Source organism: Delphinus delphis, chromosome 18 (genome assembly GCF_949987515.2).
Source record: "Delphinus delphis chromosome 18, mDelDel1.2, whole genome shotgun sequence".
NCBI classification, from domain to species: domain Eukaryota; kingdom Metazoa; phylum Chordata; class Mammalia; order Artiodactyla; family Delphinidae; genus Delphinus; species Delphinus delphis.
The window spans coordinates 77876846-77890911 of NC_082700.1; the positions used below are offsets into that span (position 1 = coordinate 77876846).

A 14066-nucleotide genomic window follows, 5' to 3' on the forward strand; every position below is an offset into this window, starting at 1 on the left:
TCTGTGTCTCTGTGTGTCTATGTGTCTCTGTGTGTGTCTGTGTCTCTGTGTGTCTATGTGTCTGTGCGTGTCTTTGTGTCTGTGCGTGTCTGTGTGTCTCTGTGTGTCTGCGTGTAGTGAGGGGGGAGAAGGCAATGCAGCAAACGGGGCCCGGTATTAGTACAGTAACAGTGGGTGAAACTGGATGAAGGGTACACGGATTCTTTGAGCTGTTTTGTGAGTTTTGTGTGTTTGAAGTACTTGAAAACAAACGGTTAAGATGGGACAGGGATGCAGCAAAGCCAGCCTGAAAGCACAGATGGTCCTGGGCCAGTGGGGACACTTGGGACCCTGGGGGGGTGTCTCTGGGTTTCCCCTGGTCCTGTGCCCCCAGGGGGGGTGCAGTTCTGAGGGCCCTGTGGTCAGGCTCCAGCTAGCAAGCGTTTCCTCGTTGGCGTCCCCGGGGGCCTGGCAGTTGAGGGGAGATGCCCCTGGGGCCAGGCGTGGGCTCTGACTGCGTGTCACCGGGCACCAGAGCCTGAGCGCCGGCCAGGGGAAGGCACGGCCTAGTGTGTGGCCCCGCGCCGGAGCCACCCTTAGTGACGGGGGCGCGTGGAGCCCTGAAAGCCTGAGGCTGCCAGTTCCCCCACGCTGGTTTCTCCCTGTAACATCAGGGGTGCTCGCCTTATATTTCTACCTCTTAACTGGAGATGAGCCAACACGGGAGAGATTTTAACTCAAGTGGTCACGGTGTCCGCGCTCTTACCTAAGAGTTACTCCCACCTTTGGGGTGAATTTCGGTGATGAGGTTTTTAAACCCCGTGTTTGGGTGAAACGTCAAGTTGGGTATTTCCTGCTCCATCACGTGGCATCTGGTCCGTTTTTCCCATCCCGTCTGCTCCGGGTGCTGGGCTCATAGCTCACCGAGGGCTCTGCCTGCGGATTCGGGGCTGTGGTGAAGCCTCGACGGGTCCGGGAGGCCGGCGGGGCGTTCAGGGAGTGCCTTGTCGGACGGCCTCTCCCACCCCTGAACCCACAGCACGGGGCAGTCAAGCGCCGCCGCGGAGCCCCCCGCTAAGGAGGCCCGGGTTCAGGGGCAGACCTGGTGGTGGGGCCGCTGCACCCTCCGAGGGGGCCCTTCTGGTCCTGCCCCGCGATTCAGCCCCGAGTGGCTCCCCCGACCGCGGGGGGCTGGGGGGGACATCATCTGGCTTCCAGACATGAAAACGCTGGGAAATCTAATGCACAATCTCTAAGCAAAGAGTCTGGGGACAGGAATTAATTGAAATCGGCCTGAAGTCTGGAAGCTCGCCACAGGGCAGGGCCGTGCACCTGTCCCTGGGGACGCAAACCCTTCCCGCCCGGGCACCGCTAAGGCGGGGGTGTGGCCACAGGTGCAGGAGGAAAACAGCATGATAGCTCACGCGTCAACAACGGAATTTCAGGCAAGAGTTAAAAATCCCGAGGGGCACACGTGTGACTACACAGAAAAGTATCCAGAAAGCCGTCAAGTGGAAAATTCCCAAAGCAAATCACAGGTAATGTGTCATTCCTATTTGTGGAGGGAAGTCGTGTGTGTGTGTGTGTGTGTGTGTGTGTGTGTGTAACACAAATGCATGTATGCAAACACCCCCCCTTCCCGGCCGTATGTGTAGAGAACTTTCTGGAAGGACACGAAGGAATCGTGACCAACGGTTTCTCTGGCGCCTGGTGATGTGAGTCGGGGGGAGGGTTGGGAGGAACCCTGTTCCCCACATGCCCCGTTTACGGGGTTGAGTTTCTGAAGCCGTGTGCAGGTATCACTTTTCTAATAAAAATGAAATCAGCAAGTGTTAAATTTTAAAACAATTTGAGTAGGTATGGAATTCTCGCCATTACTTTTTATGGTTTTGTTTTTCAACTGTTGCCTTTCTCTGGAACAGGAAAAGGAAATGGGGAGATAGTTCCACTCTTACTTTATGATGCTGGTGAATTTCTATTCGTGTGTTTTAATTTAATCAGTCTATAAGGAGACTCACTCCCTGATTCTCAGGATGGGTTTAATTCTCCTACATCGTCACTAAAGGTGGAGACCAAGTGGCCTCCAGTGCAGCCACCCCCATTCCTCTGATCACTTCCCTTCCGCGCAGCAGATCGTGAAGGGCCGCTTTTCGGGAAAGCCGGGGACACGGGACAGACTCCACACAGGAAGCCCAGCCTGTCGTGTGTGTCTGGGCAAGTGTCGACTTACCTTAATTGGGTTCTGTTCCTGGAAGACAATTGTCATTAATCTCCCAGCCCCCCTAAACCTATCTGGACCCCGCGTGGTGGACCCCCTCTGCCTCTTCTGACTGCAAAGCATCTTGAGCAGCAAAGGTTAGTCCAGTTATTCAGAAACACGGCGTGGAGCCCACTGCGTTACCATGTGCAGGATGGCCCAAGGTTTCTGTCCAGCACAGCTGAGAGCCTCCCTTGCCCAAGGAGTGCAAAGTGATGGATTCTGTGGAAAACATGCCCATCCCGTCCCCTCGCCCAGGACGCCGGGAGGTGCCTCGGGGCTGAGCGTCTGCGTGTCCGGCAGGGACGGGCCCGGCTGTGCTCCAAGGCAAGCCTTCAGCACGCGGGGCCTGCGGTCACAAGACGGGCCCAGCCAAGCCGCCAAAGCACGTTGCACGTCAATCACCAACCGCTACTTTACTCACACCAGAGACTACTTCAAAGAGATTTGTGTCCAGGGTTACTTTTAACAAGAGCAAGTGTGGAGAAGCCCCGGCCACGGGGAACAGGGCCAGCTCTGTCCTCGTCAGCGAGCCCGGGGCAGGGCGGCACGTGGGAGGATGCGGGCCGCACGAGGCCCCCGTTTCCTGGCTGCATCAGTTAGTCGTTCTGAGAGAGGCTGGCGTTAAATCTAGCGAGATGACACAGGTGGGCTGGAGCTTAAACAGCGCGCGGCCCCGCAGGCGCAGGCGCCGGCCACTCTTCCAGCTCTGGGCACGCGGCGGCGAGGACGCAGACGCAGCGCCAGGTGCGGCCCCGTGAGGCTGGGGGCCCGAGGTGTGCAGGTGTCGGACCGCACGCCTAAGAGCTAGAAAGAGACCGTGCTGGGCGCCCTGCAGACAGAGGAGGCCGTCCGAGCAGAGCCATCGTGCTTATGGGTGCTATTGGAATCAGTGAGCGGATGCGTTAGTTTTGCGGCAGAATAAAATACACCGAGTGTCCCAGAGGCCCTCCGTGGCCTCGCGTTTGGAGGTGGGGCTGCTGCGTCCAGAGGGACGTCAGTGAGGCGCTAGGCTTGGCCAGGGCGGGAAGACTATTCTCATAGGACAACCGATGTGTTTTATACAGCAGTTAGGCCTCTGAAACCGGGAGGAGAGTTAAGATGTCACACGAGCTGCGGGGGCCCCCCGGGGCCCCAGAGGCACCAGCGGGCCGCCAGGGGCTGGGGGCGGGGAAGGGGCTTTACTTCTCCTCCGCGGACAGGCGGTAGAGCTCCTCGCCCAGGCGCCGCAGCTGCTCCTTGAGCTCCAGCTCGCGGTACAGGCCCGCGGGGACGGCGTCCAGGCCGTGCAGCAGCCCAAACAGGCAGCCGGCGATGGCCCCCGTGGCCCCGCTCTCACCTAGAACGAAGCACGGCCCTCAGGGCTGCACGGCGGTCCCTGGCCCCCTGGCCCCCTTGCCCCCTCGCCAGGAGGCCGGGCCACCTCAGCCTCTGCCCTTGGCCTCAGCCAAGCCCAGGTTTGCTCTGGGAGGTGCCGGGGAAGGGGGCGGGGGGTCCCCTCCCCCTCCCCCTCCTGGGACAGCCGCATACCCTGGTGCGCTCGGGTGAGCACCTCCCGCGGGTCCTGCGCACGCGCTGCGCACCACCCCCGCCGCCCCCGCTTCAAGCTCTCAGCCTCCTGCCCACCCCGTCCGCCGGCGGCCCTGGCCCGCTGCCCCTGCTCCACTCCCCCGCTCCGGGAGGTGTCGCGTCTCCACACCTGGGCACCCGGAGGTCCCAGCAGTGTAGGTGGGGAGCCCGGGGCCCGGCAGGAGGGCCTGGCTGGTGGCCTCTTACTTCACACTCACGAGAAGGCGCATCTCACCTCCGTGGAACATGGCCCGGTGGCAGAGCTCCGTCCAGCTGCCCTTGGCTCCTAAAAGGGCATCGTAGGCAATCATGGGGGCGTCGTGGCCCCGCCGGCCCCCTCGACCTTCCGAGCTCCATTTCCTGTAGGTCTGGAGAAAGCGCCACAGGTCAGAGGCCGCCAGGAACCACGTCCCGTGCGCTAGGGCACGAGCTTCTGGGTTCATCTGTGCGCCGACGTGGCGCCCCTGTGTGCCGTGCACTGCCCCAGGGCTGCGGGTGGGCACTGGCTTCCCGTGTGCCTCACGCCAGCCGTGCCGCAGATAAGCAAACAAGCCAGCTGCCGGGCAGAGACAGCCATCAGGGGGTCTGGAGCGCTGTGATGGGGCTGCTGTGACAGCACAGCTGGGCGCCACTGCGTGATGTGAGGTCTGTGTGGGGCACAGGGACACGCGAGGCCGGGCAGGGGTGCCGCGTGTGGTCAGGGCCGCAGGCCGGCCGGAGGACATGGTTGGGGAGGCCATGGTGGCTTGAGCAGCTGGTGGCTCAGAGCAGGTCCCTGTGGGTCTGTGGCGAAGGCTGACAAGGGGCAGGGGTCAGATTGGGCCGGGGAGGTGGACGCAGGCAGGTCACACCCCTGTGCCTTAGCAGCAGAGTCAGTGTCGGTCTGGGGCAACAGCATCTCCACAGGAAGAAGAACGGTGTTTCTGAGTCTTTCTGCGTCGGGGGGCCCATGAGAGATAAATGAAAGGGCGGTAGGAAGCACCTAAAAAGGGAAGGGTGGACCCTTCCTCTCCCCCTGCTCCTTCCTGACACCTGGAATGCAGATGTGCTGGCTGGAGTGGGAGCAGCCAGTTTGGACTATGAGGCGTGCTTGCAGAACAGCAGAGCAGCCAGACAGAGGATCCTCAGCTCCTCACTGCAAGGGGCTTCTGACTCAGCTCTGATTCCCTTGACGTGAGGATAATGAACTTCTGTCTTGGTTAAACCGCAGTTACAGCGGTTTCTCTTATGCTACCAAACACGATCCTGACAATTTCAGCCACTTGGGGGGGTTTCTCAGCATGGGGAATGCCGGTGGTTTGCACAGACTTATTCATCCCTCTATCCCCAGTCCCTAGAAGAGATGAAGTGAGATGGACTATTTTCACATTTTCAACTTTTCTAGCACAAATCGTGCTTATAATCAGAGAAAATGAAAAGATAAAAGCACCATCCATTTGCAATGGGCTTCCTTCGAAAAGTCTTCCACGGCCCCGCCTGCCAGCTGCTCCCTCAGCCCACCTCCACCGCGGGGTCCCGTACAGCCGGGGGCGGCAGGCAGCGGCCCCGACAGCTCCTGCTCGCCACCCACGTCGCCGGCAGACCTACCTTGTCCCTCTCCTCCGCGCTGTAGCGGTCGGGAAAGCTGGCCTCGTTCTCTGTGTCCTCACTGATTTTTCTCTCCTCCAAGTAAAACTGCCATTTAGCTTCGAAGTAAAACCAGTGCTCCTGGTATTCTAAACACAGAGGCCAGGTGAGCGGGCTGTGGCGGCCGTCCAGCTGGGTGCCGTGGGCAGCGGGCGGGAGGGAGGAGGCAGAGCCCACGCCCTCCGCCTCGGCTAAGGCTCGGGAAATTCGAAAATGCTCACATTGTAGCTACTTTGAAATACCAGCAAGGAAGATGGAGATCGAAACCAGCCCAAAGAATTGCTTGACAATGCGCTGAACTAAGGCAGCGATCGCAGTATTTTTATTTTTAAGTGGCTTCTCTTGAAAATTCTGAACCTGTGTATTTTTCAAAATTAATTTTATTTATTTTTGGCTGCGTTGGGTCTTTGTTGCTGAGTGGGGGCTACTCTTTGTTGTGGTGAGCGTGCTTCTCACTGCGGTGGCTTCTCTTGTTGCGGAGCACGGGCTCTAGGCGTGCGGCCTCAGTAGTTGTGGCGCACAGGCTCAGTAGTTGTGGCTCACGGGCTCTAGAGCGCAGGCTCAGTAGTTGTGGCGCACGGGCTTAGTTGCTCCGCAGCATGTGAAATCTTCCCGGACCGGGGCTCGAACCTGTGTACCCTGCCTTGGCAGGCGGATTCTTAACCACTGTGCCACCAGGGGAGCCCTGAACCTGTGTATTTTTATTAACTCAACACTGTGCCTGCGAAGTCAGGAGAGAGGACGTTCGTTATCCCTAACTAGCAGCTTGACCTCCAAGCCCCAGAGGCGCTGAAGCGACTTTTCTGAAGTCATGGTAGGAGGACGCTGCTGCAAAGTCTGGAGCAGCAGCTGCAACGGCTCGTGGATGACGGGTGTGTGTGTCGGGGGGGTGCCCGCGTCTCGAGAACCCAGAGGGGATCCCCGTGCTCGCCTGACCCTCCGCCCTCTGGCCAGGCAATACTGCAGACCTTCTTTGTGGGGTCAGCCTGTCACACGGCCCCCCCAGTCTGTCCAAGTCTTCTCTGGGTGTGGCTGGAGCCCACCTCCTTCTAAGGTGCCGGGGGAGGGTGTCAGGAGGGAGGCTGGGCTCACCTGCCAGGTGCCGGATGGTCCTTTTACAATACTCCTCGGCCAGCGGGACTGTCCTCAGCATGTCTCGTCCCCACTGCTCCAGCCGTTTGCCCTGAATGGCATACGACGCGAACAGGGCCGTGCACAGGGACCCGAGGAAGCCTGGGGTGGCAGGAGAGAGGGTCAAAGTTGGCACCAGCCACGCCCCCTCCCAGGTGCTGGACACGCTGTGTCCTTGGGCTTTGCCAATTTGACCTTCAGTTACCGTCTGCAAGGGGGCAGAGGCGGGGTGGGGAGAGCACGATCCCCACCTCTAAGCGCTGCTGTGGGCACGGGATCCAAGCCCGGGTGAGCCCCTGCAGAGCTGCCCCACGAGTGGCCATGGGAAGCGGGACCCCAGGGAGGCGTCAGCCGCAACCACTTCTGGGGCAGGGACGAGCGTCTGGTTCTCGCGCCCGGGGTCCAGCTGCCGTCCTGACCACCTGCCACAGCCCACCTCCCGTCATGGGGTGCTTCAGCTCCAGATCCGGGACGCACGCTCCCAGGCAATAAAGGTAAGAAAAACTGACACTTGCCTCCAAAGGCAGTTCAAAAATTGCAAAGGAGAGTGGAGTTAAAACGTGCTTCCCGGTGTTAAGTGTGTGCTGTCCGACCCTAGTCACCAGCCTAGTAATATATAAATTACCCAGCTCTTAAACACGTGAAACAACATTTCTTTAATAAGAGTGGGCAGGGCTTCCCTGGTGGCGCAGTGGTTGAGAGTCCGCCTGCCGATGCGGGGGACACGGGTTCGTGCCCCGGTCCGGGAGGATCCCACATGCCGCGGAGCGACTGGGCCCGTGAGCCATGGCCGCTGAGCCTGCGTGTCCGGAGCCCGTGCTCCGCAACGGGAGAGGCCACAACAAGAGTGGGCAATAAATTAACCAATGTTATAGATGTTTAAACTCTCACCCCAGGCTCTCGTACTCATGGCATTGTTTCCAAACGTTCAACATTTTCCTGTTGGAAGGCTGTTTATGTTTAATTCACTTCTGCTGAGTTGGGGGTTAGCAAACTCCTCTCCACCACCCGGACGTTGCCGCCCGGCTGAATTACATGGCTTTGTGCTCAGAGATCTGACGGGCTCATCCGTGGCGTCCGTGGCTCAGCGGCCGCGCCTGCTGTGGACTCAGGTGCCACGGCGCCCGCGTCGGCTGCTTCCTGGAGGGCACAGGGTGGCCCTCGCGGCTCGGGGGCGACACCAGTAAGCCCGGACCCTGCAGGTGACCTTGAAAGGAGCACAGTCACCGAGAGCAGCGACACCCTCGACCCTGGGGGCCGGGAGCCGAGCTCAGCCAGAACTCAGGAGGGTTCTCCTTTCCTGAAGCTGAGCTGGCTGCTCCCCGGTCACGTCTCACAGGCGGGCGCTGGGTCGGCAGGCCCGCCCTCCCTCTGAAGCCCGACCCTGGGGGGCCAGCCCGGAGTGTGGGCCCCCTGCGCACCCCGAGCGCTTTGTCCTGACACACGGGGGGAGCGGCTTCTGCCGCCACAGCCACCGGACCCGGCCAGGGCACGGCGCACAGCGCCCACGGGGCCCGACGGCGGCGCCGGCTCCCCGCTGGACAGCCCGGCCGAAATGCCGGCTCCCGGGGCTCCAGCCAGACCCCAGGCTCGTTCGGAACCGGTGCCGTCCTGCTTTTCTTGTGACGTGACCGACTTTGAAGCGGGGAGAAGGCCTTCCCGTCTGGCCTCCCCACGCCTCCCCGCCGCCCGCGGCTGCCTCACCTGTGGGATGGTTGTGCGTCATCCGGCCGCACTCCACGCTGACCTCGAGGAGCGTCTCCAGCCGCCCCGGCTGCCAGTACCGCATGCCCACGCACATCGCCTTGGTGGCAGCGCCAAACCCGGAGCCTGCGTGGAACGTGGGATACCTGGTCTTAGACCTCTGTGCCGGGGACGCCGGCTCTGGAAGTCTAGCTCTCACGAACCATATGAAGATGTACAAAAACTATGTGCTACCATGATTAGCACAGGGTCATTTAAATGAGTCAGAAGTAGGGAAATTGCCCACATTCCTGACAAAGAAAAGAGAGGAAAGAAGTTGCAAAGCAGCCATTAAAAACAGGATTTTTGACGGGATGAGGAAATGCTCCTTCTGGGAAACGTAGGAGAGAGAATTGCACGCACAGTATGCTTTCAACGATATGTTTCCTCTTTTTTTTTTTTTTTTTTCTTTTTTTTGCGGTACGTGGGCCTCTCACTGTCGTGGCCTCTCCCGTTGCGGAGCGCAGGCTCCGGACGCGCAGGCTCAGTGGCCATGGCTCACGGGCCCAGCCGCTCTGCGGCATGTGGGATCTTCCTGGACCGGGGCACGAACCCGCGTCCCCTGCATCGGCAGGCGGACTCCCAACCACTGCGCCACCAGGGAAGCCCCTCAGTCAGTGAATTTTTAAACTCAGACATTGCACTGTTTTTCTCTAGAACTGTGATGTAGATCGTTTTTACACCTACGTGTCTCTATTTAACCTTTTGCAGAAATATCGAATCCACACTATTTTCTATCCTTACCTGGTAACTTTAGTGACTGTGTCAGGGTTCGTCAGTTCTGATTTACTGCTGTTTCTCTTTGTTATGGACCATGTCTCCTGCTTCTTTATGTGCCAGTAACATTTGATTTGATGGCATCCTTCAAGGTAAACCCAGAAGGACAGGTATGCCCTCAGAGTCAACCCGGAGGGCGTGTCCAGGACCCCAGGAGCAGAGGCCCTGGGGGCAGAGACTGCAGCTGCCTGATAACATCACCCCGAGGACACATGAGATCATCACAGAGACAGACATTTATGCAGGTGGTGTATGCTTTCCTTGATGCACTGGCTAAAAATAACACATTTAAAGGGAAAGCAGTGGGAAAATGTTCCTAAACCAGGGATGGTGACAGAGGAGCTGGGCATGCTAGTGACTCTGAAGCCGGCGCCCAGGCTGGCTGGCTCCCTGGGCGGCCGTTCAGTGGGGTGACAGGCAGGGTAGTGTCGCGGGGCCCTGTAGCCCCGTGGCTTTGGAGGGAGAGGAACTCATGCTCTGACCTTTCTCATTGAAGGGCGTGTGCCAGGCCAGGAGATAGTTGTCGGGCTTCAGCTGCGAGCAGCCCTCGACGGTGGCCGGGTCTACCCGCTGCCCCGGGAGCTTCTCGAGCACGTCCACGTAGCGTCGCACCATCTCACGGTACAGGTCGTCCAGGCACCAGAAGTCTGGGGCGGAAGGGGGGTGTGTGGGGGGCAGGGTCAGACAAGGGGCGGGTGGAAGGCAGCGACAAAGGAAGCGACGACCGGCGTCCGGCCCCATCCCCCCAGGAGGAGGGAGAGTCTGGGGTCGGCTCACAGGACCCTGGCTCCCCGGAGAAACCTGACCGCAGACGAACGACGCGCTGTGGATCTCATTGAATTTCAGATGCTGTGGTTTGCTGCTGTGCCTCTTCTAGCTACACACCAGAATCTAGGAAAACCCAGGATCCTCACACACGGCTCGCGGTTCTATCCGAGACGCCCAGCTGGCCTGAAACCTGCCTGTTCCTCGGGCCCTCGGGGACCCACGTCCAGGGTACAGGGAGCTGACCCTCTCCCATCTCCCTGTCAGCGAAGCGGCCAAGTGCCCGCTGCCCACCGTCCCCACTGCCTCCTCGTAGGAAGGCGTTCTGGGGACAAGCGTGGTCTCGAGTCCCTCGGAGACCATGGGCCACAGGACAGGGGCGCCCAGGCTGTCACCTGGGTGGCACCGGGTTTGGCTGACCTGTACTGGGTGACCTCACGTGACGCGCCCCCCCCCCCCGCAACGCGCCCATCACTGCAGGGTCAGGCTCCTGTCTGTCTACTGTTTCCTCCCAGACAAGGCTCAGCGAGGGGCGGTCACTTGCCGAGGCCAGAGCTGGCCAATGGATTTCAATCGCAAAGCCTGAGCACTTCTGCCATTAAATGAATCCACAGCGTGGTGTACAGAGGCCACACACCCTCCAAAGTTGGGGCCCAAGGTGCCTGGTCGCACGGAGAGCAGACCGGACAGTGCAGCGCAGGGCACACTTGCCAACACAGCTGACGGGCGCCGGGAAGCCGGCCTGTGCGGGGCTGCATCTCAGGCCTCGGGGACCGGCCCTCCTCTCCTGCCTGCCTGGCTTTGGAAACCGCGCGAAGAGCCGTCGTCCATCGGGGCCCCTGAACTACCGCGCGTCCAGCAGCCGCAGCAGGCGGGATGGCGCTTCAGATGCAGGCACGAAGCTGTCTGGGTTCCGGTCCGCACGCACTGTGTGCCGCTGGGCAGGCTACTCAGTGCCAAACAGCGAGTGTGATTGGAACCACTCTGTGCGTCGGTTCCTTTATCTGTAGCCGCTCGTAATAAACCCGACCTGCAGGGCGGTGCGAGGACCTGATGACGCCGCCCGCAGTTAGAACAGCACCCGGCCACAGTCAGAGTCTGCTGTCGCTGCGACTCGGGGGCTCAGAGGCCCCTTCCACAGGCTGCAGTTTGTTATTAAAGAAAAAAGCTGGGCTGTTTGAAAACTAAACGTAAATTAAATTCCAACTTGTATGTTTAGGGAGCTGAAAACACGTTTGCTTGCCGAGTTTCTGGGGGCACAGGCCTGCCCGAGCGCGCCCTGGTGGCCCGCTGGCCAGAGGGCGTGCGTCTGTCCAGCTGCGCCCGCAGCCATCAGAACTGGGCCCACTGCCACCGTCCTCACCCGGGGCGGATTCCGCCCTGTTCCTGCCAAGGGGACAGGACTCGATCCAACCCGGGGGAGCACGTTCTCGTCGGGGGCCGAGCCGGGAGCTGTCCTGGGGGCCGCCGCACAGGACAGAGACACGCCGTGGGCTCTGCCAGGTGAGGACCAACACAAGGGCACACGGACTGACACGGAGGGACACGGGAACCTGCCTGAAAGCCTCACAATCAGCCCCCGCTGCCCCCAGTTGCGGAGTCTGCAGACCCAGAAGGACACTCGCTGTGCCAGCTTGCCGTGACGCTGTCTTATCTGAGGTGCCTTAGCTCTCCCCTCCGGCTACTTGGGACCCGGCAGAGCAGACGGCATTCCTGTGTGGTGACAGCAGAGCTAAACCCGGCTGCTGGCACCGGCCTGCGGGGTGAGCACAGGGTGACACGTATGTTCCAGCCACTTCAGAGCTGCCGTAAGTTCTAATTTTGCAGTGACGAGCTCACCACTCGATACCTGTGGGGAAGGCGCGCCTCACAGACACCCGCTGCTTCTCTGAAACTCAGTGAAGACCTGCTCCGAAAATCAACCTGCTCCTTAAGGAAGCGTGTCTCCCCTCAAGTCATAGCATCTTCTTAGGACAACTGGGAAACTGCAGCAACTCTCCGAGCTAAATCCTATTTTGGTAGGTGGCGTTTTAACCACAGTTCATTGGAATTTAGAAGTAATTCCCCCAAATAGCATCGTAATGGGTCCAAACTTCAAACTGGCTTATTATTTTATGTATTGTTGAAATAAACTCAGAAGCAGGCTTACTACCCGCAGTGAACAGCTGAGCCCTCGTTCCAAGCCCCGAAGCGAGCCGTTCGGTTGGTTTTAACCCTAGAGACAGAGGCTCGGCCGGCCGAGTGAATGTTTACAAAACAGTGAAAGTCCCGGTTTAAGAACCTGAGGCTGCAGATGAGCAGAGAGTGATACTGTCACCCGAGAGGCTGCGTGGGAACACAACCCACGGCACGTCCGGTTTGCTGGGGACCCGGGTGTGACAAGCTGGTTTCAGCAGCGGCAGCGGGTGACCCCCGGCCCCCCCCTCACTGCGGGATCCCGCGCTCCCGCCCGCCAGCACGCCGGGGCTGAGCCTCACCTGTGACCAGGGCCCCTGCCGTCGCCATGTGCATGATGGTGTTGTCGCTCACCGGCCACCTCTCTGGAGAGAGCACCAGGTGGTCCAGTCCCCCCACCTTTCCCGGCTCCTTCTGGACCTTGGGGCCCGAGGCGCTGTCCTCCCCGAAGGCGTGTCCGTGCCCGAGTGCATCGCCCACGGCCCCCAGCAGCATCGCAGCCTGAAACTTCTCCATCTCTGCCGGCAGCTGCCGGGTGCCCAGCCTTCAGCCCGCCCCGCCGGCCCCTGTTCTGGTCGCCGCGTCGCCGTCGGGAGCCTCCCCGATCGGCCAGGCGCCCTCTTCTGTCCCGGGCGGGCGGGCGGCACCAATGAGGAAGCCGTCTGGGCCCGCAGCCCGCAGCCACGTGGTGCGCCCAGGGCTGGCTCTTCAGTGGGGGCACCTGCGGCTCAGAGCACCGCTTCAGAGGGCGGTCTGCACGGCGCGCTGGGGAGATGCACACGTTTCTACAGCTTCCAGGTGTAACTCGCGCACTGTCGGGCTCACTGCGTTCGGTCCAGTCACGCGGCGTGCGTCGACCTTCCCCGCGGCCCAGGCGGAGAGCCCGCCCGAGCTGCGGTCCCTCCGCTCCCTGGGCCTCCACCCACCCACTTGGTCTCTGTAGCTCTGCCTTTCCGGGACTTTCAATTACACGGGATCGCGCTCGGCGGCCTCCACGCTGCGACTCGGCTGTCACACGCACGGCTCTGTTTTCCGGAGGACTCGTTGATTATAAAGCGTGTTTATGGTAGAAAACTGCCACGTGCGAAGGGGGAAAGCACGTGGAGCCGCCGCGTGTGTGATCACGGGCGTCCCCGCGGCCCAGCGTCAGCGAAGGCTCCCCGACAGCCAGCCTCCCGGCCGCTCCGTGTGTGCGCAGAGCCCGGAGCCCCGAGGGGTCGGCGAGGGCGCCCCGTGAAGGTTCACGCACCTTAAGCGTCCTCCCACCGATCCCGTTCCACGGGGAAGATGTTCACGGCCGTGCTGAGGCTGAGAGTGGGGGGAAGCCCTGCAAACCAGGGACCTTGACTTGAAAAGAGGGGTCAGGAGAGCTACCACCTCTGTCCCCAGGCCCCTTGTCCCCCAGGTTCTGGTCCCACGTCAGACCAGGACAAGCAGAAGGGCGTCACGCCGGGATGTAAGAAACACGTCTGATAAAACTTAAGTTTCTTTCAATAACAAGATACTAAGATGCCTTTAAATGAACGGGTCGCAGTTCCCTGGCAGTCCAGTGGTTACAACTCCACACGGGTTGGATCCCTAGTAGGGGAGCTGAGATCCCGCACGCCGCGTGGCGTGGCAAGAAAATAAAAGAAAAGGTAAATGAATGGGTAGTATCATCACAGCACTTATTAAAAGAGAGGTTCTGGAACCCGACTCTGGCCGGCACAGTCCGAGAGGTCCTAAAGCAAAAGTCCTTTACGACCAGTGCAGTTGACCCGGGTTGCTAGGGTGCAGGCTCCCTCCCCGAGGGCAGCCCCTCAGACAGCCACCCACGTAGGGAGAAAGGCACCATGTGGCAGAAGCCGTCTATCGCTAGGCAGAGGTACCGTCTTCGGCTGGTCTCTTTTGCTGAATCTGAGGCAGCAGACACTGTCGTCGAGACGCTAAGAGCAATCCCACACTATCTGGCCGATGTCAGCGAGAGGAAGAGGTGAGGCGAGCCCACTGCATCGTTCCTGCAGTGTTTGCCAAGCCCCGGCCGTGTGCCACGAGTCGTGGGTAT

General features: G+C 60.4%; 1 protein-coding gene across 2 annotated transcripts; it reads right to left on the reverse strand.

Annotated features, from left to right (window-relative positions):
• Window positions 1–1940: 1940 nt before the first annotated feature.
• On the reverse strand, window positions 1941–12538 carry LOC132413724 (inactive ADP-ribosyltransferase ARH2). 2 transcript variants are annotated; one of them, XM_059995885.1, is made up of 8 exons: window positions 12325–12467; window positions 9565–9729; window positions 8267–8392; window positions 6524–6664; window positions 5393–5520; window positions 4041–4173; window positions 3422–3575; window positions 1942–3314 (listed from the first exon to the last, which is right to left on the reverse strand). In XM_059995885.1, the coding sequence occupies exons 1-8, from the start codon at window positions 12356–12358 to the stop codon at window positions 3296–3298; spliced, it is 900 nt and encodes a 299-aa protein (XP_059851868.1). In that variant the 5' UTR covers window positions 12359–12467; the 3' UTR covers window positions 1942–3295. The 2 variants fall into 2 exon arrangements, with proteins under 2 accessions (XP_059851867.1, XP_059851868.1); XM_059995884.1 differs by having other exon boundaries at window positions 1941–3575; window positions 12325–12538.
• Window positions 12539–14066: the final 1528 nt, after the last annotated feature.